This window comes from Acomys russatus, chromosome 31 (assembly GCF_903995435.1).
Source record: "Acomys russatus chromosome 31, mAcoRus1.1, whole genome shotgun sequence".
In the NCBI taxonomy this organism is placed as follows: domain Eukaryota; kingdom Metazoa; phylum Chordata; class Mammalia; order Rodentia; family Muridae; genus Acomys; species Acomys russatus.
The window spans coordinates 13593733-13619952 of NC_067167.1; the positions used below are offsets into that span (position 1 = coordinate 13593733).

A 26220-nucleotide genomic window follows, 5' to 3' on the forward strand; every position below is an offset into this window, starting at 1 on the left:
GAGCAGATCAGTCTACCAAACAAACATTTCATGTTTCAAATCAACTTCTCCTTTTCTTTGATTTGAGTAACCTTGAAATTTTGACCCCTGAAATAAGAACTAATCTACTACTTTGGGCAAACATGTTTTCAGCTGTCGTGATACTAAGGACTGTTATTCAAAGGCTACACTTATAAGCCAAGCACCAAATTCCCCTTCATTTAAGGAAAAGCCTGCTTGTGACCAGAGAGATTGGTCAATATGCATCACTTGAGATTGTAATTATAGTCATTTTAGTTCAAAGACAGATGTGATGGTAACCTTAAACTATCACTCACAGAATCCTTTAAACTTTAAATAGTGTCCCTAAAATTCTCATTATTCTAGAGAACTAACATGGCCCAAAACCTTCTGACTAATATTTAAAGACCTTTTTCTGGTAATAGGTTTTTCACACTCTTCAATTTCCCTTCCAAACTAAATCATGTTAGCCTTTTCAGCAACACTGAGAATACAATTTTAACTTCCTTGTTCCACAATTCTTCCAGTTTTTTTTTTTGTTTTGTTTTGTTTTGTGTTTCATTTTTACTATTTTCCACCATTACTTTCATCTACCAGCCTGCTGGTGCTGTAAAATAGAGTGAGAGCCTGAGTCACCCAGGAAGAAGGAAGAGAAAATAAAGTGGAAGAGGTTGACAGGTCTTATTTTTTTCTAGTATTGGCTTGTCCCTGGGAAGAAGCACATACAACAAACAGAACAGTGCTATTCTCACTAGGTTCTTCTCATGTTCCAAAAATAAACATGAAGAAGAAAGCCACAGCCCTGTCCAAGATGAGCCTCTTTGATTATTTTCGTAGTAAGCCAACGATCCGTTATTCTTTTATCTCAGTAGTAATCTGTATTCCAGCCAGGAAAGCCTGGAATATGTTAGACCTTAAGCTGAGTCACAGCTTACCTGTTTACTAGGCACAGAAACTTCAACAAGCTACATTGTATATTGGCCTTGACTCTTCTTAACAGACAGATATTAGAAGCAATAAACTCTAGTCCTTAAAGAATTGATAGTTGGGGTCTGGAGAGATGGCTCAGAAGTTAAGGGCACTGTCTGTTCTTCCAGAGGTCTTGAGTTCAATTCCCAGCAACCGCATGGTGGCTCATAACTATCTATAATGAGATCTGGTGCCCTCTTCTGGCATGTAGGCATACATGCAGGCATACATGAGGGCAGAATACTGTATAAGTAATAAACAAATCATATTTCTAAAAAAGAATTCATAGTTGTTTTGTCTCAACTCTGTTAAAAGAGGAGTGCAAATACAAAATGCAATTGATATAGACATGGTCACTGTTTGCAAAGATAGAGTCTTTCGTAGTAAGATCACCATGGCGATCACATAGAAACAGACAGATACAGTTTGCTTCTTGCTAAGATCGTCGGGTCTCAATTCCTTATCCCTTTTCTTTCTTCCATTCTGGGATGCTCGTGCGATATGTCTGAGTAGGAAAATATGATCTCTTTGGAAAATGCCCTTGAAAAAGCATGAGATTTGAAGATCTGCACAGCCAAGGAGAAGTGTTGTTTTACCAGCTTCAGGGGAGAGAGAAGCCCAGAGGCCCAGGACCCATGCACAGTACCAAGTATAGATGATTTGACTACCCCAACCCCTGAGCAAATGTCTGCTGAGATTCACTGTGGTTTCTGATCTTTCAAAAATAACAACTCTGTTATTTTGTTCATTTTTTTTCAATCAGAAGATTATGTTTATTGTTAGTAACTAGATCACAGGACTGTTATGAGGATCAAATGAGATGGTGTAAATATAAGTGCCTAGCAAGCAGCCCAGACTCACTAAATGTTACTTGTTAGTTCATAAACTATTTGTGAATTGAGTCTTGTGATAATAATTAACCTTTTTGAAAGTGTCAATCAGCCAATCAGCTTCTGTGTATTAGCATATCCCCCATGTTGGCTGTGTCTGACCTCAGAAGACTAGCCTCTAGGCCTATCGTATAACATAACTTCAATCGAGACAAATATTTAGCTATTTCTATGAATTAACATTACCTCTGTAAAAGTGAACTGTCTTCCTCTCTCCTCTGGAGAAGTTTTTACTGTTTCTCTTTATATGATGAATCACGTTGCTTAAAAGAGATAATATGTTTTAAATCACAGAGAAATGTTATGTTTTATCTTAGAAACATTTCTAAGGCAATAAAAAAAATCACCATTCTTCTTTGATTTCTTTTCTGCATTGCACTTGCAAAGATCTAAAGGCATCAGAAGGTGTGCCATTTCAGAAGAGAAAGAAAGAGCCCTGTGCAACAGGTCAACATCAGTTTTGTGGAAGGGTCACATGCTTCTGAGTGAAGTCATAAATGTACCATTTGCCCGTGTTGAGCCTGAAAAATATACTCCTGGCTTAACTCATTAAGTCTGAGTAATATTATCTTAATATTAATATTAAATTTCTACTAAATATACCCCACCCAGAGTTTTTGGGGTTTTGCTTTTGTTTTTTGATGAGGGAAGTGTAGAGTGATCTCAGTCTGCATGACACTAGACTGATAGTATAGACTGATAGTCTATACAGCAACCACTAACTATGACATTCAGTTGCAGTAGTCCTACTTCGAGAAACCCAATTTTGTTCATTTAATATCAAACATATCACCTGGGGTCAAGAAGGAAGACTACATAATCACTGGAGTTGCTCAGTTTGTGTCTTTGATGAACCTTAAAATGTAGCAGGGGGATTTAAGTCACAGACATAAGCCTCTTCCCATACACACATGTGCATGTTCATTTTATTATTTTTTAAAATAATTTATTTATTTATTTTATTTTATGTGCATTGGTATGTGGGGGTGTCAGATCCCTGAGCTTCCATGTGATTCCTTGGAGTTGAACCCAGGTCTTTTGGAAGAGCAGACAGTGCTCTTAACCACTGAGCCATCTCTCCAGCCCTCTCATGTCCATTTTATATGAGGCAGTATAGTACCATGGGCATTTATTAAAGCACATGTGTTATGGTGATTAAGTAAATCAAATGTCTGGGTACACGAGTTCATAAAGCTACTGATTGATGGTTATCAGGGACATTTGTAAGCAAGCATCCTGACAACATTCTACCTTTTTTTTTTTTCAGATGACAACTCTCAACAGGAAGACAATGACCCCCCAAAAGAATATGACGCTGGGCAATTTGCAGGCCTTCTCCATGGATCCTCTCCAGCCTGTGAGTCCCCTGAAAATCCATTTCATCTGTATGGGAAAAGAAATCCATGTGAAGTTGGACAAGATGAAGCCAGGCTGGCAAACAGTCCTTTGCCTTTCAAACAGACTCCGATAGAAAAGAACTCAGAGCCTTTGGTAAAGAAAATTAAACCCAAAGTGGTCAGTAGAACAATTTTCCACAAAAGAAGCCACCAACTTGAGAACCATACCATCGTTGGCACAAGAACGTCCAGGAGTGGGTCCCGCAGCGGCGACCAGTGGTGCGTGAATGCAGGGGGCTTTGTGGAGAGAGCGTGTACTCTAGGGAGAATAAGGTCATTGCCTAAAGCCCTGATCGACATGCATTTATCCAAAAACGTCTCTAAGTCCGATTCTGATCTTATTGCCTACCCTTCAAAGGACAAAGCAAGAGTTAACTGGAGCGAATCATCAACTGCTGAACGCAGTTCTAAAGATAATTCTGAAAGAACACCTTCCTTCACATCTGAATGGGAAGAAGTAAGCCAGACTTTTTATGTTGCTCTTTGTATAGGCTTTGGAGCTGAATTTTCAGTTTTGGAAATCTTTCAGAAGCAGAAGGGGTGGGGGTGGGGTTAATAAATGCATACAGCTCAGACCGGAAGGGAAAGGTTCTATGGATAAATGCGCAGTAATTTCACAGCAAGTGGGAAAGTGAGCACATTTCTACATGTGGGGGACACTGTTTCCATAGAAATTGGTATCAAGCAGAAGTAATAGGTAGCTATGAGGCACAGGAGAATGCTGTCATCATGTCCCACCAGGCACTGCGGCTGACAGTTTGAGAAAAACATTATTTTGCTCTGTGTCATTTTCCTACTTGCTAAACTTTTTGTTAGCATGCCTTTCTTCTTTAAAGTGTCTTATATTTTCAGAACAGATCTTTATGGTTTTAGCCTCAGTGGGAAAGCCAGCAGTCCTGGCTCTTGTTCGAGAACCGTGCAACAAATACACATCATTTAATATTTTCCATTTGTACCTATCAGAGGCACATTGCAGGAGAAAAGACATCTCAGGGTCAGGTCTCACTACTTTAAAGAAAACGTCTGAAAGATTATTCCGAAAATAAAGGGCCCTTCTAAAACTGTACAATCTCATTCTTCCCTTGGAGAATTACATCATAAAATAATAATGCTTCTTGTTTTTACTTGAATTTCACTAAAGAATGGACCAAGTTTCTATTGATATTTTATCCTAACATGTCATTTTTTTTGTTTGTGAAAAGGCCATGCCAGGTGGATTTGGCTTTGAAGTACATGAGGTCACTTTGGTATTCTGAGAACCAAAAATAGAAGTGATTCTGATAGTGGCTTTCTGAATTGAGCTGTTTGGGAAAACCACTTGATATCTTTGCCTTTTTTTTTTTTTTTTTTTTTTTTTTACACTGAACTAATTGGAACACTTGAGTAATGTTCATTGTCCTTTTGAAAGCTTCCATCTTATTCTAGTGACTAATATGAAGAGGTGGAGATTTTTAGATAGGTAGATATGAGTTTGGAATCTAAATTCCAAACTTATTTACCCATGTCCATTTTTGTAAAACTTCAACTCCTGAAATCTTGCTTGGAATCCCTTTCTGTGATATAACATTAAAACATTTATAGACTTAAGTTGTTTTGATGGCTATGTTCTTTAATTAATGCCACCACCTGGCTTGTGGTTGCTCAACCTATTTAGTTAGAACTTGACTCCAGTAGCCATGCCCACGAACTGAAACCTGCCTTTCCTAATGAGAGTATGTGACTTCCGGGAGAAGGAGAATTATGACATAGAGTCTAGACCTCAACACTAAACCTATCCTCTGTTCTTCTTCTTCTGGGTTTAAAGAGTTCATATTTCCTAATTTAATGAGTCACCTATGCATAAAACAAGGTAAGTTCATAATTTATGCATTTTTAAAAATCAAAAGATGTTTGATTGCCTTTAAATCTTGTACTTGTTGGCTCTGAGTTTTAGTTTGCTGTGATGGTAATGCCATGAATCTATACTTGTAGCATTTTGTAGAGGAATTTTAATCTAGCAACATGACTACTCTGCCAACAGATCACATCCAAAGACCTAGGTCTGTGTGATCCAGCAGGAAAACACACATGCTTAGTGCACACCTTTAATACCAAACAATGATGTCAAATTGAGGAAAAGACAAAGTGGTGGATCAGAGAAAGATTTCACAGAATGAGTCAGAGATAGGATATGCCCAACTTTCATGAGTAAAGACAGGAAAACAAAGCTACTTAAGAGCAGTGCAGAGAGAGTAGAGTTGGTTGAGTGGAGTTGAGAAGAGTACACTACGGAAATAGAGTTTGTATAGTCACTACATCAGTACAGTAGCGTTTGGTACAGTTCAGTTGAGGTTTTCAGTACAGTATGGTTCAGTTCTTGGTGTTCAGAGGCAGTTTTTCCAAGCAGAGCAACTCAGTGAGATGTGGGGAGAGAAGCCAGTTTGAATCAGTCAGCTTATAGAGGAGTTTTGAGCCAGAACAGCTGAGTTGAACCAGCCAACCAGAGTTCAGAAAGAACTAGAAAGGTTGAGTTTATTCAGCATTAAGTCTTGGAGGCTGAAAACATTCTAGGAGTAGGTGAGCAGCTGGAGGCTAGAAGATGAAACCTTCAAGGTCTGGCCTTGCAGAAGATTAGATTGTACATAGTTTAGAAGCTTCCAGGCCTAGGCCTAGGGATAGTTATATGTAAACAAGATGAGATCAGCCCAAGCCATGTATTCGTAAAGCTTGGGTGTGACTCTCATCTCATCTCCTCATCAGGGGTAATAAAAGCATTTGCAGCATTTAATAGTTGTTTCTAAATGCAGTGGTTAAAAAATGGATGTAACTATCCACTTACATGTTTTTACTTTTCACAGATCGACAAAATAATGAATTCTCTTGATGTTGGAATCAACAGTGAACTTGAAGAGATGAATGGTGAGAGCACAAGTAAAGAAACTGTCTTTTATACTATGATTAATAACTCTGCCATAAAATGATCAAAACCCTTAGATAATTTTGTATTTTATCATGAGTAGCTATAAATTATCTCCTTCAGCTCTCAGGTGCAACAACTTTCACCTAAAACATCAACTGAGTGTATTGATTTGGCAAATTGAGAATCTCTTCCTGTGTTGCTCTTTTATGGGTAATATTGATTAATGAAGCCTCAACTTTAGGTTGAATGCAGTACAAAGCACTTCAAAGTGGTGTGAAATCTGATGATTTAATATACTATTTTTCATTCGGTGAGATGTCCCATTTATCCTGGCAAAAGTAATTAACAGCGTCTAGGCTTTAAACACCATTTGGGGAAAAAAAAAAACTATATGTCACTCATCTTCTTTTGTCCCAGAAAGACTATGAGAATATCTCTCAAAGAGTTTCTTTACTGTCACTATTTAATATATTGCCGTAATATTTTTCTTCCATACAATTCTAGAGTAGACAGCCATTTGAAACCCTTGTACTGACTTTCTGCTTAATACTGATAGATGATGCCAAATACCAGATATCTATTCCTTTAGAAATCACAGTATTCATACTGAAGAAATTAATTAGACTTCATCATCAGAGCACAGCCTGGGATGTGTTGAGTAAGGGACTTGCCTAGCAAGCCAGATTTTAGGGGGTGCTAAACAACATAGTCATCAAAACACAAAGTATTTCAATGGGATAATTTAAAATTTTCAAAATTAACAATCCAAATCAATGATGAACTAACTGTCAAAATTTAAATAAAGACAAGCTACTACCTCACGAGGATAACTCAAAGTCTCATACTTTTGTTCCCAGAGTGTCTCACAACAGCACGTGCCTTGTCAGGGAACCGGCAGAGCCATGGACAGTGGCAAACCAGGTGCTTTTTAGCTGTCCAAGCGGCAGAATGCTGCACAAACATTGAGAACTCTGGTGGCGCTGTTGGCCCCAACCCCCACTCCACCCCGTAGCAAGCCAGGTTGTCACTCAGCAGTGGTACAGATGGAACAGTGGTACAACTTAACTCTGCATCCTGATCACATGTCTGGAAGGACAGTCAACTGCTCAACCACAAATTTGCTCTTCCTGTCCCATCCTTCCCCCATCCTGCTGTTTCCTGAGAAGGAAGTTCTATATCAGATCAGTCAATATTTCTACCCATCTCCTTGGAGGTTGGCAGCAGGTACCAAGACATGCATATTACTTTAAACCTTTATACCAGATGTGTCTAGAGATCTCGCAGGTCGTTTTATAGAATGTGACCGTCTCTATGCAAAACAAGAACAGTGGAAAAATATGTAAATTTCATAACAAAAGCGTATATTTCGTAGCAAAAGTACACACATATATACGCACGCACATGTGCACACATACACTAAATGTAAAAGCCTGATGTCTTGTCTCGACATTCTTTAATTGTTTTTTAATTAATTTATTCAGATTACATCTCAATTGTTATCCCATCCCTTGTATCCTCCCGTTCCTCTCTCCCTCCCACTTTCACCCTCTTCCCCTCCCCTCTGTCATTCTTAATTACCATATTTGAAAGTTATAAAAAAGGCCTCAAATCTTACCATCCTTAAAATAACAAAGCAAAACCAGCATTTTCAGTAGTAAGCAAATCCACAGGCCCCTTCAGTTTTTTGTTTTTGTTTTTTGTTTTTTTTCTGTGTCAGCTTTGGCCATCTGACCCCCACCTTTATCTACAATGGCACTGAAATGAAAGCAGAGACACCAGCTACAAAGAATCATTATTACTGGTGCTACAGATGCATTATTTTCACCTCTTAATTGTATACTAATTATGTACTAAGTGATTGGCCATAGCATGTAACATTTCCAATTGGTCTTTAGGCTGGTCATAAATCACAGCTTTAACAGCCTGCCGTGTGTACACATGTGTGTGTTTGCACACCCACACAGACACACTTCAAAACCACACTTACCTACAGGAGTAATAACAACCACGTGAAGGTGTCACTCCGCAAATAACGTTTTGGATACTGAGTGTGGTTGAAAATCCCATAGTGAAATGAGAGTCAAATAGATACGGATTCAAAGCACAGCCTTGCTGCTGTCTGCTGGGTGCTTGGTCTTGACACACGTAGAATAAAGACACTAATATAGGACTGTGGTCCCTACAGGTCCAATGGAAGTACATTCAGGTGTGTGTTAAATCTTAGCTTTCATCCTGACCTACCATGAGGAAGACTCTGTTCAACATAAAGTATCTTACATATTAGCTACTCTTACAATCTTAAATGTATCTATGTTCCTTGGAACTGTCATGGTTTGTCAACTGGAATAAAAAGCCACTAGACACCTCATACCTGAGGCCAGTTACCTCAGGGAAATTAGGATGTCCAGAGAATGCTGACAAAGAAAAGAATGTGTGTGTGTGTGTGTATTGATTCAAATATATGTTATTTTTCTGATCTCTCTTGTCTCTGTCTCTGTCTCTCTCTCTCTCTCTCTCTCTCTCTCTCTCTCTCTCTCTCTCTCTCTCTCTCTCTCTCTCTCTCTCTCCCTCTCTCCTTCCCTCCCTCCCCTGTCTCTTTTTAACAGTGGAGATGAGATGCACAGTAAAGTTAGTGGAAGTAAATTGAGAGTAAATGAGAAGAAGCACTGGCTTAGCAGCCTGTAATCCCAGCACTCGGGGAGGCAGGCGGATCTCTGTGAGTTCGAGGCCAGCCTGGTCTACAAAGCGAGTCCAGGACAGCCAAGGCTACACAGAGAAACCCTGTCTTGAAAAACCAAAAAGAAAGAAACAGAGGCAGACAGACAGATTGACTGTATTAGAGAGTGCGAGTTATCAGACACTAGAATTTAGCTTGGGAAGACCACTGAGGTGCCCCACATGCCCCCTGCAACCAAGTGTCAAGTATTTGCTTACAAACAGTATTGGGCCAACCAGTAAGGAAGATGGAACCCCTCATCATCAACCCTAGAAAAGTATGAAACAGCTCAAGTGGGAGAGCTCTGTGTGAGTCACATGACGGTATCATAATATAGCGGTTGTTCTCTATGAAACCAATTTCCTTAAGGAAAGAAAAACCTCACTAATTGTATAGTTATTTGAAACTTAGCCAGCAAGATCAGCTGTCCAACACTAAGGGAGAAATAAAACCAAATAAATTTTACTGTGAACTTATTCTCAGTCAGTCCTTGGGTTCTCACTTCACACACACACACACACGCACACACGCACGCACGCACGCACGCACGCACGCACACGCACGCACGCACGCACGCGCACGCACGCACGCACGCACACGCACGCACGCACGCACGCACATAAACATACACGCACAAAAATAATTCACCAACACTTCTGACTTTCCACCTGAAGCCAAACGCAAATGACAGACATAATTATCGATGAAGGAATACCGTGAATGGTTGCCTTGAACTCACCGTGTCCAGTTCTGTGGCACTGTTGTTACATGTTGTGTGCTAACACCTCCTCCTCCATCATTGTGTCTGTACATGCTAGGATCACATACGTAGAATTTTTGAAGAGCTTCGATTTTGAAATTAACCAGTCCCGGGCTTCAAGTTCCAGGTTTTCAGTGGACTGGTACTGTGGCCTCTTTGATATCAGCTTCCTCGCCTGTCAGTTCAGATCTTTTCAACAAGTATCTCATAAGACTACTGCAAGATTATACACTGCATTACCACCACCTAGCATGCAGCAGGCAATCAGTGAAGTATAAATTCTCTCACCTTCCTATCTAAGTGTGCATGACTCACCTTTCTCATCAGAGTGCACGGCGCAGACAGACATTTGGAAAATCTGGTTTAGCTTTCTGATCAGGAAGATTGTAACTGAAGTATAAAAGCGGTTTTTATTGGCTTTATTACTTAGCCATTGTCATTACGTCACAAGGAAGCCCTTTGCTTCTTCCAGTTCTCACACTTCCCAAGAATCAATTGATAATCTCCTTGATGAGCCTGAGATCCACTGAAGTGGCAGTAACAGCCATCTCCTCAGGCTGCCCTGTTGTTACATAGCAGCAAATAAACAGAATAACCAAGCACTGGGCATAGAAATACAAAGGCAGAGCTTATAAATGTCCTCCACATTTAACTAATTTCAATTAAGAATAAATAGACTGCTGATGGATGGATGGTATTAGGCTGCATTACATAACCAAAAAAATAGTATTTTATTTAAAAATTATGTTTATTTCGTGTGTGCTGGTGTGTTTGAGTGCACGTGTTTATGCGTGAGCATGTGTGTGTGCATTTGTGTGTGCATGCATGTTTGTATGTTTGTGTGTGTGCATGTGTATGCAGGCATGTGTGTGTGCATGTTGTGTGTGCATGTGTGTGCATGCATATGTTATGTCTGTGTGTGTATTTGTGTCTTGGTTGGTGTGTGAGTGTGTGTGGTTTGTGTGTGACTCTGACCATGTGTGCATGTGATGTCCTTGGATGTGGTGTGTGTGTGTGTGTGTGTGTTGTGTGTGTGTGTGTGTGCAGGTCAGAGGACAACTTGCACGAATCATATTCAATTCCTTCTCTTTCATCTGTGATTCCTAGGGACCAAATTCAAGTCATCCAGCTTTGTGAAAAACATCTTTACCCACTAAGCCATCTTGCTGGCCCATAAATGTATTTTTAGGGGCAAGATAGCTCAGTGGTTAAGAACACGGGTAGATTTTTGCAAAGAGCCTAGAGTTAGTCCCCAGCTCCCATGTGACAACTCACAACCATTTGCACCTCCAGTTCCAGGGATCTGTCACCCTCTTCTAGCCTCCAGACACTAGGCACGTACATGGTACACATATAAAATGCAGACAAATATATGTGTGTATGTGTGTGTATAATAAAAATAACTTTTAAATATATTTTAAGGATGCATTTTTTATACCCTGCAAGTTAAATTGTATCTGAAAAGAAATAAACTAGCGTTTTATCTCCTAAAAATGTCATCCAAACTTTAGTTATAAATGAAAACCTCAAACGAGGGTGTAAAGAATTTAATCACAGACTATACTGTGTATTGGATAGGTGAATTTTAGGTTGTTTACTGGAAAATACAGCCAAGATAGCCTCACAACCTCATTTCTTCTTGGTAAATCTAATCGTCACGTGCGTGGAAGGCTTTAGCTAGCCTGAAAGCCCTCCTTAAGGGCAGGTCCAGTGGCGACATGGGTGAGTCAGCCAGGGCCCTCGTTGTGTCCTCTGCCTGGGAAGTGAGTGCACACACACTGGTGGTGCTCCAGAGTTCACATAGTGAGCTGGGTGTGGCTCATCTTCAGAGGAAGAACTGTCCTTGCCTCCAGGAATGTTCGCTTTCCTGGGAACCTTTACACTGTATATAAAAGCCTCTCTGTGAAATGCTTTGCCACAAGCAGGCTTTATTTTTGATTTTTATTTCTTTTTAGAATACTATTTTTAATAGAGCCAACTGGGGAAGGTGGGTAGTAGAATACATTAGCAGAGAAGCACACTATTTTATCTAAATCCAGAGATTTATTTTTATTGTTATTTTATGTAACACTTCACTGAATGATGTAGTCATGTAGTTTGGATGGGTTAAACCAAAGGAACCACTTAATAATAGAATATTTTTGTAAGAATTTGAATTACAGTCTTTGCTAGGCTAGCCTGTATCAACCAATCTTTATATGCCAAACAATTTTGGTTAGCACAATAGACACCAGAATTTAGTGCCATGGGTCCCAAATAGTCTTTAAAACTAAAATAACTTGCCCAATATGCATTTTGATTGTTAGGGTGTGGTTTCCATTCTCTACTTTTAAATTGTACATAATGGTTATATGTGGTATTAGGCATTACATAAGTGTGAAGCAGCTGAGTAATATTCTGTGGCCCACTATTTGCTTTTAATGTATCAGGTGTTAAAAAAAAACAGTGAGCATACATTGCTACCAAACCCTGCAGAAGAGGCCTTAGGAGTTGGGCACACCACCATCCACCAGTGCTGAAATGCTTCCCATAGCATCTCTGATAGGTGCTCAATTGATACCAAGCAACAGCCGCTTAAGTATTTCCTAGGATGATAGGCCCAGTATTAAGAGAGTGTGTGTGGGCATGCTGATGTTCATTCAGGTCTGTGTGTATGCTTAGGTTCATGTGCGGGACAGAGGACGACATCAGGTGTTACTACTCAACCATCACCCATGTTTGCTTGTTGACTTCTGAGATGCTGAGACAGGCTGTCTCATTGGCCTGGGATTCTAGGAGCACCACAAGCTCACACATCTACCTGTTTCCATGTCCCAAGAGCTGAGATTAGAAGCATGCACCATCACATTCAGGGTTTTGTAGCAGGGGGTGAGTGGGGAGGGGCATGGGTTTAAGTGTGGAATGCAGGTCCTTCTGCTTCTAGGATGTTTTTTACTGAGCTATTGCTCCAGCTCCCTTAAAAATTGTTTTGTTGGGTCAAAAAACGTATCACCATGGTTTCTATGTCTAAGTCCAACTGCTGTCAGCACCGAGACTTTGGGGCAATTATTTCTGTAGTCCAAACCTCTCTTCTTCATATGGAACACAGCTGAGAAAAATAGTATCGACTTGCTTCAGTGTTTGCACTTGATTTTACTCAAAGGACAAAAAGCAATACTTGCTTCAATAGTTTGGAAGCTCTAATGAAAAGTAAAGGGGTTGCATTCCTGGTAAATAGTCGGTCTATAAAGGTGGTTTCTCCCTCTGTTAATTTCCCTTTCCCTTTGTTTTTTCTCCCCTTTCCCTTTGTATCTATTATTTAAAAGAAAAAATTAAACATGAATAGAAGTCCATTATTTTCAACTTATATTATTGTATATTGTATGTATATTGAAAAGATATTAATGTACATAACATGGATTTGTGTTTTCAAAACACAGTATCTATCTAACCATCTGCATGTGATTGTGTGAAGTGAGAGGGAAGGATGAAAACAAGTACATCAGACTAACAGTGGACAGTCATAGAAAGGGGCATAAAATAAAAATAAAAATAAAAATAAAAAAAATAAAAATAAAAAAAGAAAGGGGCATAAAAACATTAGAATTTGACAAAATGATCTATGAAAATGAAGATTGCAAAAGTGTGTGTGCGTGCATATGTGTGAATGTGTGTGTGTGTATGTGTGAATGTGTGTGTGTGTGTGTGTGTGTGTATGAATGTGTGTGTATGAGAGAGTGTGTGTGTCCTGAGGAAAGCCTAACAGAAACACCACTTGCTCATTCACAAAGGACACTTGTAAGTAGTCTATATAGACAATTTAACAATCCTGGCCTGACATTTATTTATATCCTGGAGGTGAAGGCAAGGAGATCATACGTTTGAGGACAGCTTTGGCTACATAATTCCAGGTGGCCCTGGCCTTTCTAATTAGCTCAGTGGTAGAGTGCTTGCCTAGCAAGCACAAGGCCCTCGTGGTTTGGTCCTCGTCTCTGGAAAAAAAAAAAGACAAAAAGCTGAGGGAAAAGTCAATTTGATGAGGTCCAGTCCATTAATGTTGAAATATTTTACAAAAGCCACAATTGTTGACTTAGCAAAATAAGAAACAAGAGTAGAAGTAGCTTGAAGGTGCCCAGTGTTCTCTCAGGCAGTTATAGGTCAACATGGATACATGCAAAGGCATCAATAGTGGCTGTCTCTAGATGAGATTGCCAAGATTTTACTTTTTACTGTCACTTTTTCTAAACTTTCTAAAAATTTTATGGAGACTATACATTACTTTATTGTCTAAACTGTTTAATAAAAACAGATGTCTACCAATGTATTGAACAAATGTAACAACAGGGATACATATACACAATAAATAAACATTCATATTTGAACAGACGTCTACAGCTACCAAGGCTAATAACTTGATCGCTATTTTATATTTAAATTCTATTAATGAATCCGTAATGAAGTATTCATCAGGTTTTAATTCAAGTCTGTGTGAGTCAGTAATTTCAATAAAAGGATTCACTGATGTAGTTCATTTTTATGTCACTAAAGAATTTTAAGATAAACTCTATCCATAACCCCGTGCTGATGACAGCGATGCTTTCTTTCACCATGTCCTAGTGTATATGCACGTCCTAAGGACATGCCAATTCTTAGCTGTACACACCTGCACTTTTTACTGACTGGTTATTTTATAGGCAGAACAGAGTGGAAGCATGCACGCCAGCCAGACACTGGGCAGTCTGTATAAGGAACCACATGGACAGTAAAGGAAGAACAATAAAGAATCTAATTAAAGGAAGGAAGGAAGGAAAGAAGGAAGGAGAGAGAGAGATTTGATAGACTGGTAAATTTCTGGAGGAATGCCAGCTCACAGTGGTTGGCTAGTTACTTGTCAATGTTTCTGTCGAGTGTCACTTATTTATCTAGGAAATTGTTCTCCAGAAAGTCACAGAGATGTCCGTCTATGTGAGAAGAACACAGAGAATATGAATCTAAGACTTGGTGCAAGTTCTTCTCTAGGGCACGGTGGCCTCCAGTGGGTTATCCTACCGTATCCTGGACCATGACATGTCCATTCAGGAGCTGCATTTTCAGGAGGAGCCTGACTTCCTGCTCTTCCAGCTTGAGGGAGACGTCATCTGGTTCAGTCAAAGCCGTATCATTAAGGTTTAAAAACAAAAGGTCCAGGCACAGGTAGGAAGACATTAGACTGACAACTGAACATGCAGCTGACTGTGGCCTCCATCTTGGTGGAATGACTCTGACCAGTCATGAAGCTCGTTGTGTGAAGACAAAGAAACTAGCCAAAGGAAACAGTGTAGGGCAGGACTGATGAGACGGCTCTGTACGGAAAGGTCCTCGTCAGCAAGCACAGTGGGAGGAGAGAACTGACTCCCTCAAGTTGTCTTCTTGGCTCCCTACACCTACCATGACACACATTTCTCCAGCACCTAATAAATAAATAGAAGGAAACAGAGAAGGCGGTAGAGGAGGAGGGAGAGGAGAGGAGATGGAGGAATAGAGGGGAGGGGAGGAAAAAAAGAGGAGAGGAGAACAGGAGAGGAGAGAGAGGCGAAGAGAGGGGAAGAGAGGGGAGGAAAGTTCCAGAAGCATCAGATGCACAGGAACATGGCCCGGGGTGGGACCAGATCAGAAAGTAACAGCCGGAGGCTAGAAGAGAGAGAAAAGAGACACTGCACCACTTAGATGCCAGCGCTATTGAGGCGAGAGCTCTAACCTGCCGGTATCTGCTTGTCTGATGCGTTATAAGTGTGTGTACATATACTGCCTGTTTCTTCACGGTTTGGGGATTCCTAGTTTATCCTTGCACGGCATAAGGGTGGCCATGATTTTCTTCGTAGAATCTTTTATTGACACCTCTGCTTGATCCATGAACTTCTTAAAGAAAGACTTTCTAAGCAGGTAGATGATAGCCCAAGCCCAGGGACTTGGCCAGACTTCACAGACAAACAAAGATTGCTGGTTTTACTAGAGAGTGGGAAGAAATTCTAACTCCTCAGCAATGACTATAATCGATTTACCGGAATCTGAGCTATACTTGCCACTCCCTGTAAATCATTTCTTTTTTCTTTTTCTTTCTTTCTTTCTTTTTCTTCCCTTACTCTGGGGCAAAATCTTTTTTATCAGTGGGGAGGGGAAACCACATGTTTCTTTTATTCTTCATTTTTGTTTTCATAGAAACATTTGTAACATGATAGGTCCTACCTGACGATGACAGTAAAAAAAAAATCAAGGTCTAAACAAGCTTGAAAGACTTCTTTCTATACTATTGCAACAGGGAAGATAGATGACCTTTAACACTGAAAGAAGAGGGTGTCTAAGCACTGAGGTGAACTAGTGGACAGTCCTGGAGGACACTGAGGGAAGATTACCCAGTGTAATTCAGCCATCTGTGTTTGTTATCTGCAATTTACCAAAACTAGGTTCCTCCCCTTCCCCAGAGCCTAGGAGATTATCTTACTGATGGTTGGATTTCAAAGGCGTTGACTCCAAAGTCCTAAGAAAATGCATTTCTGATTGATAAAAGTTAAAGAGGCATGGGGAAAGCTCATCTGTAGAGAAGGGAGCAGAACAGGAATTTCATAATTAAAAGTTTTATAAAGCAAACAACCTAGATACAGGGAGGTCAGGAGCCTGCAATCAGGACGGAAATTCAGTTTAGTGAAGGTGAGTGTGAGGTTCACACTCACTGGTAACTTGTTCTGCCTGTTACCATGGATCTGAAATGAGAGATTCACCTCCTTAATTGAGAGAAACATCTCGTTGCCTTGGACATTGCCACCTTGTGCACTGTGCTCAGCAACCAGTGAATGAGAAGGATCATGCCAAGCACCACGACCTCACTGGTGACCATTTTTGCATATTAGGAGGCACAAGCACACACAGGCTCTTTCACATCCAACAGTATTTTTTCTCTTAGCACTTTTTGTTTTTGTTTTTGGAGGCAGTTTTTCTGTGTATCCTTGGCTGTCCTGGACTTGCTTTGGAGACAAGGCTGGCCTCGCACTCACAGGGATCCACCTGCCTCTGCCTCCCTGAGTGCTGGGATTAAAGAAGTGCACCACCCCACCTGGTGCTCCTAGCACCTCTTAATGACAAGAAATATAGTTCATTTTTAAGGTTGCCTTTAATATGAGCCAGACATGCTTCAAAGCACTTACGTTATCCTATATACTCCTTACAAATATTCTGGAACAATCTATGAATCACCCCCACTTTACAGACCATGAAACAGAAGCCCATAGAAAGGAAGAAAGTTGGCCTTAAAAAAGGAGCAGCAGAGTTAAACTCAATCTGATTCCATAACCCAAGTTCTTGGTTTCAGGGCTGGCATGCTTCACTGTACGTATTGTCTGTCTTTCAAGGTTTTGCTGGGAATCTGGCACCATCACTCTCTCTTTATGATTTGCTCAGAATATGCAGTAATGGGATAAACTGTCAAATGCAGGTGCTTAGCGAGCCTCCTTTGAGCCCACGGGGACCAGGTCAGAATCAGAGAAAACAGAAGCTCCTGGGCCTGAGTACCACTGTGGCAGCCACTTAGCATAAAATTTCATAATGTTCTATTCTATGAATCAGTAATCAGATATTTTCCATAAAACACTGTGAAAGAATTCAATAAAGACATCTAGGGAAATTAAAATAAGCCATTTTATTCCATAATAATTCAGAGGGCTTAGGGAAAAATATCTGTCAAGGTCAGAAAAATAGAAGAGTCTTCAGTGTCTTAGGCAAGGTGAGGGATTTTTTTTTTTTTTTTTTTTTTTGGTCTGAGCAGGCCTTAAAGGGTCTTGGCATCCTTGTGATAACTTTGGCCTCTGGGTCAGGAAGCTAAAAAGTGCATTTACTTCCCCAGCACCACGAATCCTATACTGAGACATAACAACTAAGTCCTTGTTCCTTTTCCCCAGGAGCCCTGATCTTTGTCTTAATCTTTAGCTTGAAAAACAGTGTACACAGTAGGAAGAATGCAGGCTGTGGTTCGGGGGTCCTTGTGCTTTGTGGTACTATAGACTGAACCCGTGGCCTTTGCTGCTAACCAAGTCCTCTGCTGCTGAGCTGCCTCCTTGGCCCTTGTTTTACAGATGGGGTCCTTCTGTGTGTCCCAGGGTAGCCTTGAGTTCTAGATCCTCAGGTCTTGGCCTCCTGAGTGTTGGGATTACAGGCGTCCACCACTATGCCTAATGCAGGTTGGCTTCTACTTGAAGAGCTCTATAATTAACTGGGTAAATCCTCTTGGAGAAGACCATTTATCCATTCTGAGCCTCAGTCTGAGAATAGAGTTGTTTTAAGGACTGGTGATAATGTGTTTAAAAAAAAAAAAAAAAAGGAGGGGGAGCAATTGCATCATAAGGGTTCCACGGTTTATGTGAACTGGTTTACACCAGCCATCCTCAGGTAAAGAGCTCAGAGAAAAGTAGAAAGAGGCCAGGCCCCTATTTTCTCAGGCTGTGAGAAAAGCTGCCATTTGACTTAACTAATGAAGCATGGTGAACAAAAAGTCACACGGGCAGAGAAAAGGAGGCCAACGGAAGATGCAGTGAGCACTGAGTCTAAGCTAAGGAAGCTGAAGATTGCAATAGGATGTTTGATATGAACAGGAATGGGATTCTGGGGAAGAGAAAAAGTAAATTGTCCTTTAAGTATAGAAGTACAGTTCGAAAGCAAGACTCCCTTCCCCGATGATAGCAAGGGTGGCAACCCCAGGGAAAGGTGATTGCAAGAAAACATAGCAGGTCCTCAGAATAGGCACTGGGGGATACAGATCAAGAAAGCGTTCTTGCAAGGCTGGCACATGTGTATCTGTGAGTACGTCATGTTGTGTAGGGCAGGAGAGAATCAGGTAGACTAAACCAAGAAAGTAGACAATCTTTGTGGCTGTAGAAGGAGCCAAAGAGATGGCAAAATGAGTTAACTTGTTTCATGAGAGTCTGAGCCAATTGTTAACGGCTGGCAGGATGACGTCAAGGTTACCGTGGCCTTGCGGGTTCTGTCTGTCATTCTGCTGCCTCTAAAACACTCCTACCTTCTGTGCAGTAAAATGTCTGAAGTTTCTCCACCCCGTCAACACTTCTGATGATAGACATCTCGAGGATACGGCCAGTGTTTGAGCCACAGTTCCATGGCTGTGACAGAATGTACCTGCAATTACAATGTAAAGAGATCAGGCTTACTGTAGCTTGTAGGGTAAGAAGTTTCAATCCTTGATCGGGCCGCTCCACTTCTTGGGGACTGTGGTCAGGACTGTGTGAGAGCAGGAAGCTTCTCACCTCATGGTGGTCAGGAATGGAGAAAGGGGAGGAGTCAAGGTCCCAAAATGTCTGTCACAGGCATACTCCTAATGAGGTACTTCCTCAGACAAGGTTTCCTCCACCTTCCAGTAATGCCATCAGCTGGGGAGCAAGCCTTTACCACATAATTTTTAGGGGATTCTATAAGACCCAAACCATAATGCTCAGAGTTGTATTTCACTCTACTAATGTACCATTGGCTAAAACGTAGTCACGTGGTTAGCAAGTTGCAAAGGAAGCTAGGAAGACTATTCTAAACAGCTATTTGTACCCCAGCATTCTAACAGTCCAGTTATAAAATTCCATGACACTGAATGTTGGGTCAAACCATGCTTCCCTAAGGGAGATTGACAGGGGTTTGTCAGATACCGTGTTCTCAAGTACTTAAGAAAAACCTAGTCTTGTTTAGGATATGAACTCCACCAAACTTCTCGGAATGTTCTTCTGCCTGAGTCTTCTGAATAGACTGCGTTGACTCTATCACAAAGCCCACGCTGATGATGAACTATTTCCTGAACAATTTATAAAAGAATGAAACTCTGGAGCTTTCAGGGTGGCTTTGCAGTTATGCACAAGCAGACTTCTCTCATTTCTACCCTGTTTGGGATTTTTTTGCTGCTGGCATATCTGATACTTACATGAGTTTAAAAAAAAAAAAAACTGTGTCTTGGCTTATTTTCCAGGTGTTGTGATAAAACATACTGAGAAACGCAACTTAAGGGAGAAAGGGTTTTCATTCTGGCTCACAGTTGAAGGGTAGAGTCCATCATCATGGACGCATCAAGTCAACAGGAGTTTGGAGCCACTGGCCACATTTCGTGTACAAACAGGAAGCAGAGGGTGATAAACGATTGGGCTCAGTTCATTTTCTCTTTTTGTATAGTACAGGAGCCCAGCCTAGGGAATGGTGCCACTTATGGTGGGCGGGCCTTCTCATGCCAATCAACCTAGACAAGATCATTCCCTACTGGCACACTTAGAGTCACCTCCTAGATGATTTTAAATCTCATCTAGTTGACAATTGAGGTTAATCACCATAGGCTCTATTAATTATGATGACTGTTGTTTTCCATTGTACAGCTAGCTATCAGAGTCATAGCTATATTCCAACTACAGGGATGTCAAAATGTGAGTGGATTGCATCTTAGAATTGACCAAATGCTGTTTGGTATCATCTGCACTCAGAGAGAGCGTTTGCTATTTGTTAGTAGCCTACTCTGTAATTCAAAGAGCCTCTTTCACGTCCACCATGTGCATCGTGGGTCTCCTCAAAGCCCAGAAGTTTCCCTTCATAGTACTTAAACGTAATCTACATTTTGATGAGGCTCTGTGCTGTTTTCTTGAGCTCCCAATTAGCAAGTCACCAGTTAGATCTCTACTCTTCCTAGATGCTGCTGTTGGCAATGAGGACCACGTTTGTGGCTTCCAGGCCCCTGAAACAGTGCTAAGGGAAGAAGTATATCACAGAACGCTAGGCAGAGAAAATAGTACAAATGAGCCACAGAAATGGCCGACTGCCAGACTTCCAGCTCAGGGAACTCTGGGCTGTATAAATAGAAGTTGGCCTCGGAGGCACTAAAATGAAGCCATAGCCTCCAAGATCCCATTAGAACTAAGCAGGCCACTGGCAGCTGTAACTGGCCTTTTATGATGCCCCCGGGGGGGCAGGGGTGAATATCAGATAATGACAAAAACGTTAGTACAACTTTCTACCAAAGCTGCAGTTCAAAGAAAAATATTAAGTGTTAGAGAAAAACAAAAATCAAAATGCCCCAAATCTGAAGACCCTAGATTTCAAGCCATTAAACCGGGGTGTGAAACCTGTCTAATGGTCCCTCTACATTTAACTATGGGCAAGGGCCTGGATATTTGAGTGTGTTCTGTTTTCTCTAAATATGAGGGGTATTCTGGTTGTGTTGGGGTTTGTTTTGTTTTATGAACATGTCACAAGCTCAACTCATCTGAGAAGCAACATCAATTGAGCAAATGCTTCCATCAAATTAGCCTGTAGATGAGTCTGTGGGGATATTTTCCTGATACATGATAGATGTGGGAGGGGCCAGCTCACTCCTGGGCAGGTGGTCCTGAGTTGTATAAGAAAGAAGGCTGGACAAGCCATAGGGAACAAACAAGTAAAATAGTGATGCTCCAGTTCCTGCCTTCAGGTTCCTGCCTTCAGTTCCTGTCCTGAGTTCCTCTCACAATAGACCATAAGCTGAAAAAACTAAATAAACCCTGTCCTCCCTGTTTGGTTTGCTCCATGTTTTATCACAGCGACAGTGTACAAACTAGGATGGGAGCCATCACTGATTTTATTGTCAGGAACTGGGTCCTTGAATGTGAGGCAGTTTAGCAGCATTAACCTTTCAGCAAGCAAAGAGCATTGAGTGGTCAGTGTCAGGTGTCTACAGCAGGGAACTCTCAGGGTACACACATGAAGCTATGGGCCCTGCAGGCACTGCCGAGACCTCAAATTGTCCCCTACCCTGAGTAATAATGAATTAATGTACATTTCACGTTTTGTTTCCAAAGACATCATTAATGGAAAGGCTTCATGAAATAAACATTAATATCCATCCGGTAAATAGTTATTGAATGTTATATGCTAGGTCCTACAGATAAAGTAGACCACACTAGAAAGAATATACATTTATACTGTGAGAAAGCCAGTGTTAAAGCTCCAAAGAATGTACTCTGGCCAGCAGGCCAGGTCAGAGTAAGTTTGTTGTAGGGAACAAATCAACTATTGCAACTTGGATCGTAGAGAAGTTTGATTTACAAGTGAAGAAAATCCAGTGCTTTCCAAGGCGTGGGAATATACTGAGCAAGTAGATGAGATTGTTGGTTGAAAACTTCTTATTCTGGTGGAAATATGAAAATGAACATTTGCCAAAAAGTAGTGAAGCTTTCATTTGAAGCCTTACTGTCTCAGGAGATAAAGCCGGCGTGGGCTTAAGGGCAGGGAATGTCATGATCAGGCAGTATTGGGGACGAATTAGTCTGGCAGTGGTCTATAAGAACTGTGGTCGTTCACTTGTGAAAATGCCACATTAGACAAAATCAATATGCAGAGTGGATTTTTTTTTCTGTTTGCTTGTTTTTCTCTGCAGCACAGTGCTCTGAGTTGTACTTTATGGCAGACTGGATTGCCTGGGAGCCACAGAGAAAGCTAACAGTGTGCCTTGGGCCTTCTTGGGAAGATGTGCACTGAGGTGAATAGTTGTTGTCACTTCACCAAGAGGTTTGGGGTTTGCCTGCTAAGAAAGGAGCTGTCTGTCTGGGGTGCTAGTCCTCTAGGGAAAAGATGAATAACAAGGCAGCAGAGCTCCAGGTCTGTTCTGGCCAAAGGCAGAAATTCTGCCTCATTACCACTTCAATGGGCCAGTCAACAAAAATTAGCACGCTTTGCCCTCCAATGGATGTCATCTGTTCCACTTTGTACTGTGTTTCACACAGCTAAAGAATTCAAAGATTCTACTAGCAGGCAGGGCTAAGGGGTCTTCCGGGGCTAAAGTAAGTTAATATCTCTCCCTTCAGGGCATCTTGATTCACAAGGGGTCGTTTTTGGTTTTTTTGGTTTTTTGTTTTTTTTTTTTTTCAGTCAAATGTTCCTGGGTAGTCACTGAGCATCAAGAACCTGTATTGGCAGAAGGATTTTTTTTAACTGTATTGTCCTTCAGAAGATTAAAGTTGAGTTGGGAACAGGATGGATGTTGGGATTACGCAGTTCAGCAGTGGGAGAGATACACAAATCACGCCACGCGACAGGTCTACATGAGAGGCTTTATTGTGGGATGAAGTTAAGGAGAGTGTCTCTGGTAAGACAGGAGAGAAGAGAGCTGGCGTGGGGGTGGGGGCAGGAAGGGGGAATGGAGGAGGGGACGGATCCCCTTATAAGGCAGCCCTAGTGCCTGAGCAGAAAGAGTGTACATTGCTTAGGGAACCAGTGTGTCTTGGCGGCTGGTGACATGTTCTGTTGTAGCTAAGCCTCAGAGATGCCTCCTGTCCAGTTGTAAATCCCCTGCAGCTGGCCACAGAAATACCTGACTGCTAACAATGGGTACTCAAATAATGAGAATACTGGCAGAAGTCTTTGCGACCAAATTCCATAGGTATACCCCATGACATTTAGGAGCTTGGGGAACAACACTTCACTTCCTGATGATACTCAAGGTGGAAGGAGAATATGGAGGACACAGAATTCTAAACTGCTTATTTCTAGGAAACAGTACAGATTGTATATCCTAATGAGATCAGGTAAATTCAGCATGGGTAGGGACACGGGCTTTGCTACTCTCACTCCTACAAGAGATGTGAACCCAGAAAGGTGCTTTCTTTGGCCTTAACCTTAAAAATGAGGTTTTAAGCAAATACCCACTTCATAGGATTCCCAGGAAATGTTTGCCTGCTATGTTTACTTAATGAATTATACAACCAGTAGTAAATGTTAAATAATATCAAATTATGGTTTCTTTTTGTTATTGTTGGATAAATTTCCACGGACAAAGCAATTTTATTTTGGAAATCAGAATTGCAGGCATGCCAACTACTTAAGTGGTCCTTGAAAGTCCTGGGGAACCCAGATGATCCTGGGGAAAGTGACAAAGGCTGATGGGTCCCCTAAAAGAACAGAATTTAGGATTTGGAGCAAAAAGCAGGCAAACCTCCCTCCCTCCCCCCCACCCCCCCACAGACAGAGACAGAGAGAGGTGGCAAACAGAGGGACAAAGGGACAGAGACAGAGAGAGAATGTGCCTTTTTAATTACTCATTTTACAAAATGACAAGACACAGTTACTCAGACTCAGACTCACATGAGGTAACATTACACCCAGCTGGAAGGACCTTCCATCAAATTTCACTCTTTAAGGAAACTGAAAGACAAATAATTTAATAAATTAAGCTGTGTCCCTTTTACTCCTGTTTCACTTTTCCATGAGTTACGGCTCCAGGAGCCAGGACTGAGGGACCAGGCTTCATCCAGCCCCAGGTAGCAAGCCAAAAAACTAAATGATGACATCCCGAGGACAACCCCAGCACTAGAGCTGTGTACACTGAGTGGGATCAGGGATTCTTCAAGAAGACAGAAGAGACCTAGAAAGGTATTTCTGTTGCTCCCTCCACTGATATATTATGGGTGGGTGAGGAATCTTAACAATGCGTGGAGGCCTGGTGGTTTCCCTGGAGACACACATGTACGGCGCTGCAAATCCATGTACCCTTCTCTTCTACCTCTTATAAGATGTCAGTAGACATCATAGAAGAGCTTCCCTAAGTCAGGAAAAAAATGGCAGCTGCAGGAGATATTTGTGATGTTCTGTTGCCTTTGTGCATCCTAATGAAGCGCTTGGAAGGTCACCTTGAAGCATCTTGTTTTCACGTTTTAGAGAGAGCATTGTGAAAGACAGAACAACAGCTCCCCATAAAGTATATAAATGGGGAAAAAACTAAAAATACACACATGTGTTTGAATGGTACCCCACTGTTTATTTGGGGTTTCCAAGTGACAAACACTATGATGCATGAATTATTTTCCATCAAGCAGAAAACAGAAAACTTGATCTATAAGAAGGAAGTAGGTTTCTTTTTTAGAGTCGATAGTAGATTTCCCTCACCTCAAAATCACTCTTGACATTTGCCTTGGAGACCTATTGATTTACGTCGTCTCTTGTTTCAGCTGCAGCCTAGATTTGTCATGCTTAGAAAAACATTTTTGTTTCCTGTAGGTTTCATTTTGTTTTGCAGAGGCAAGAGAACAGTTTTGTGCTGGTAGCATGAGTCCATGTCTACAGAATTTCAGCCAGCACTTTCAAAAGGATACAGATTTATTTTTAGCTATATGCCCCTGCCCAAAAGGTTTATGCTATTAAACATTGATATTACTTGAAAAGTTATGCCTAGGGCATATTGCTTCTCTCCCAGCTAGGAAGTGAAATCTTTATGAAGCTTACTGAAGATTTTACCAGGTCACTAAAATCAGGATTTACACTTATATGCAGTGACTAAGAGAAATATATTTCGGTATTCAACAACTATTCAATATTTTTGAAATATTAATATGTTCCTTGCATTATTCTGGATAATATGGTAATATCAGAGTATGGAAGACACAGTTCTACTATTTTAGTTCCATCTTAGCATATTTTTATTTAGTACATAAGAATGACAGGACCACAAAAGTCAGACTTGGATCTTGCCTTCAGGTTGTAAAGAATCTAGCAAGAAAAGCAAACCTATGAAACAAACACCCAGACATTTTAATACAGTATGGTAACTTCTGAGAAATAGGCAAATATATATATATATATATATATATATATATATATATATATATATATATATATATATATATATATATATATATATATATATTACATTCTAGAACCTCAGGAACAAGGGCTTAACTGAATCTGAGGTTATGTAGCAAGGTCTCCTACAGAAAATGATCCAGAGACCAGTTAAAGAAGAGCAATCTTTGAATATGGATAAGTGGGATAGACTATTCTAGAAAAGGCTGATAGTCAAGGCAGTGTGATTTCCCAGAAGAATGACTGTTAGGGCCATGAAATGCAAAGCCTGTGGATCCTGGCCCTGAGGATCAGTACCCTTCTTATTGATGAGGAACTTGTCCTGTCTTCTCAGATTCTCTGTCCACCTGATTGTCTACTAATTAAGCAAGGAAGTGTTTATGCTACCATTCGTGATTACCTTAGAGCCAGACAGAACCTTACCACTATGCATCCTTGTAGGATTCCTCCACCTTGATCAGACTGGCCAGATGATTCCCTTTTGCCAAAAGAATGTGACAGAAGTGATAGTTTCCGTGCTGGAGCTAAACCCCTGGGACTTCTGAGAGCCCCGTAGGATCATGTGGAGAAGCCCATCCATCCTAGAGGGACAATTTGGGGAGAACATAGGACACATGGAAAGAGAGAATTCTGAGCCCACAGGAAGAGAGAGAAGGGCAGCTGCCTCTGTACTAGATAAGATAGATAGATAGATAGATACAGAGATACAGAGATACAGAGATACAGAGATATAGATATCCAGCTAAATATATCCATACCAGTGCCTCCAGCCAGGCAAGCAGAACTCATTGGCAGAGCCTCGCTCATTTTGCAATACCAATACCAAGAGAATCAAAGATGTTCATTGTTTTAATCCTCCTAAGTTTTGGAGGTATTTAACAAACAACCACAGGTAACTGATGACAAAATGCATAAACGTTATATCAATAGTGTAGGCATTTTATAGTTTGAAAGCTGCCTGGGGCTGGAGAGCTTGTTGCTTTCCCATTGTC

The 26220-nt window shown here is 40.9% G+C and overlaps 1 protein-coding gene across 13 annotated transcripts in view; it reads left to right on the forward strand.

The window, feature by feature from the left end:
- Nucleotides 1–26220, forward strand: part of Anks1b (ankyrin repeat and sterile alpha motif domain containing 1B) — a 1021560-nt gene that overhangs the window by 548184 nt on the left and 447156 nt on the right. For 4 of the 13 annotated variants that reach the window (XM_051139801.1, XM_051139802.1, XM_051139803.1 and 1 more), the window contains exons 1-2: nt 3414–3713; nt 6094–6154. In XM_051139801.1, coding sequence (XP_050995758.1) covers nt 3555–3713; nt 6094–6154 — 220 coding nt within the window. In that variant the 5' untranslated portion in view covers nt 3414–3554. Of the gene's footprint in view, nt 1–3126; nt 3714–6093; nt 6167–26220 lie in introns of those variants that run through there. The other 9 variants (XM_051139823.1, XM_051139820.1, XM_051139819.1 and 6 more) reach the window with 4 other exon arrangements.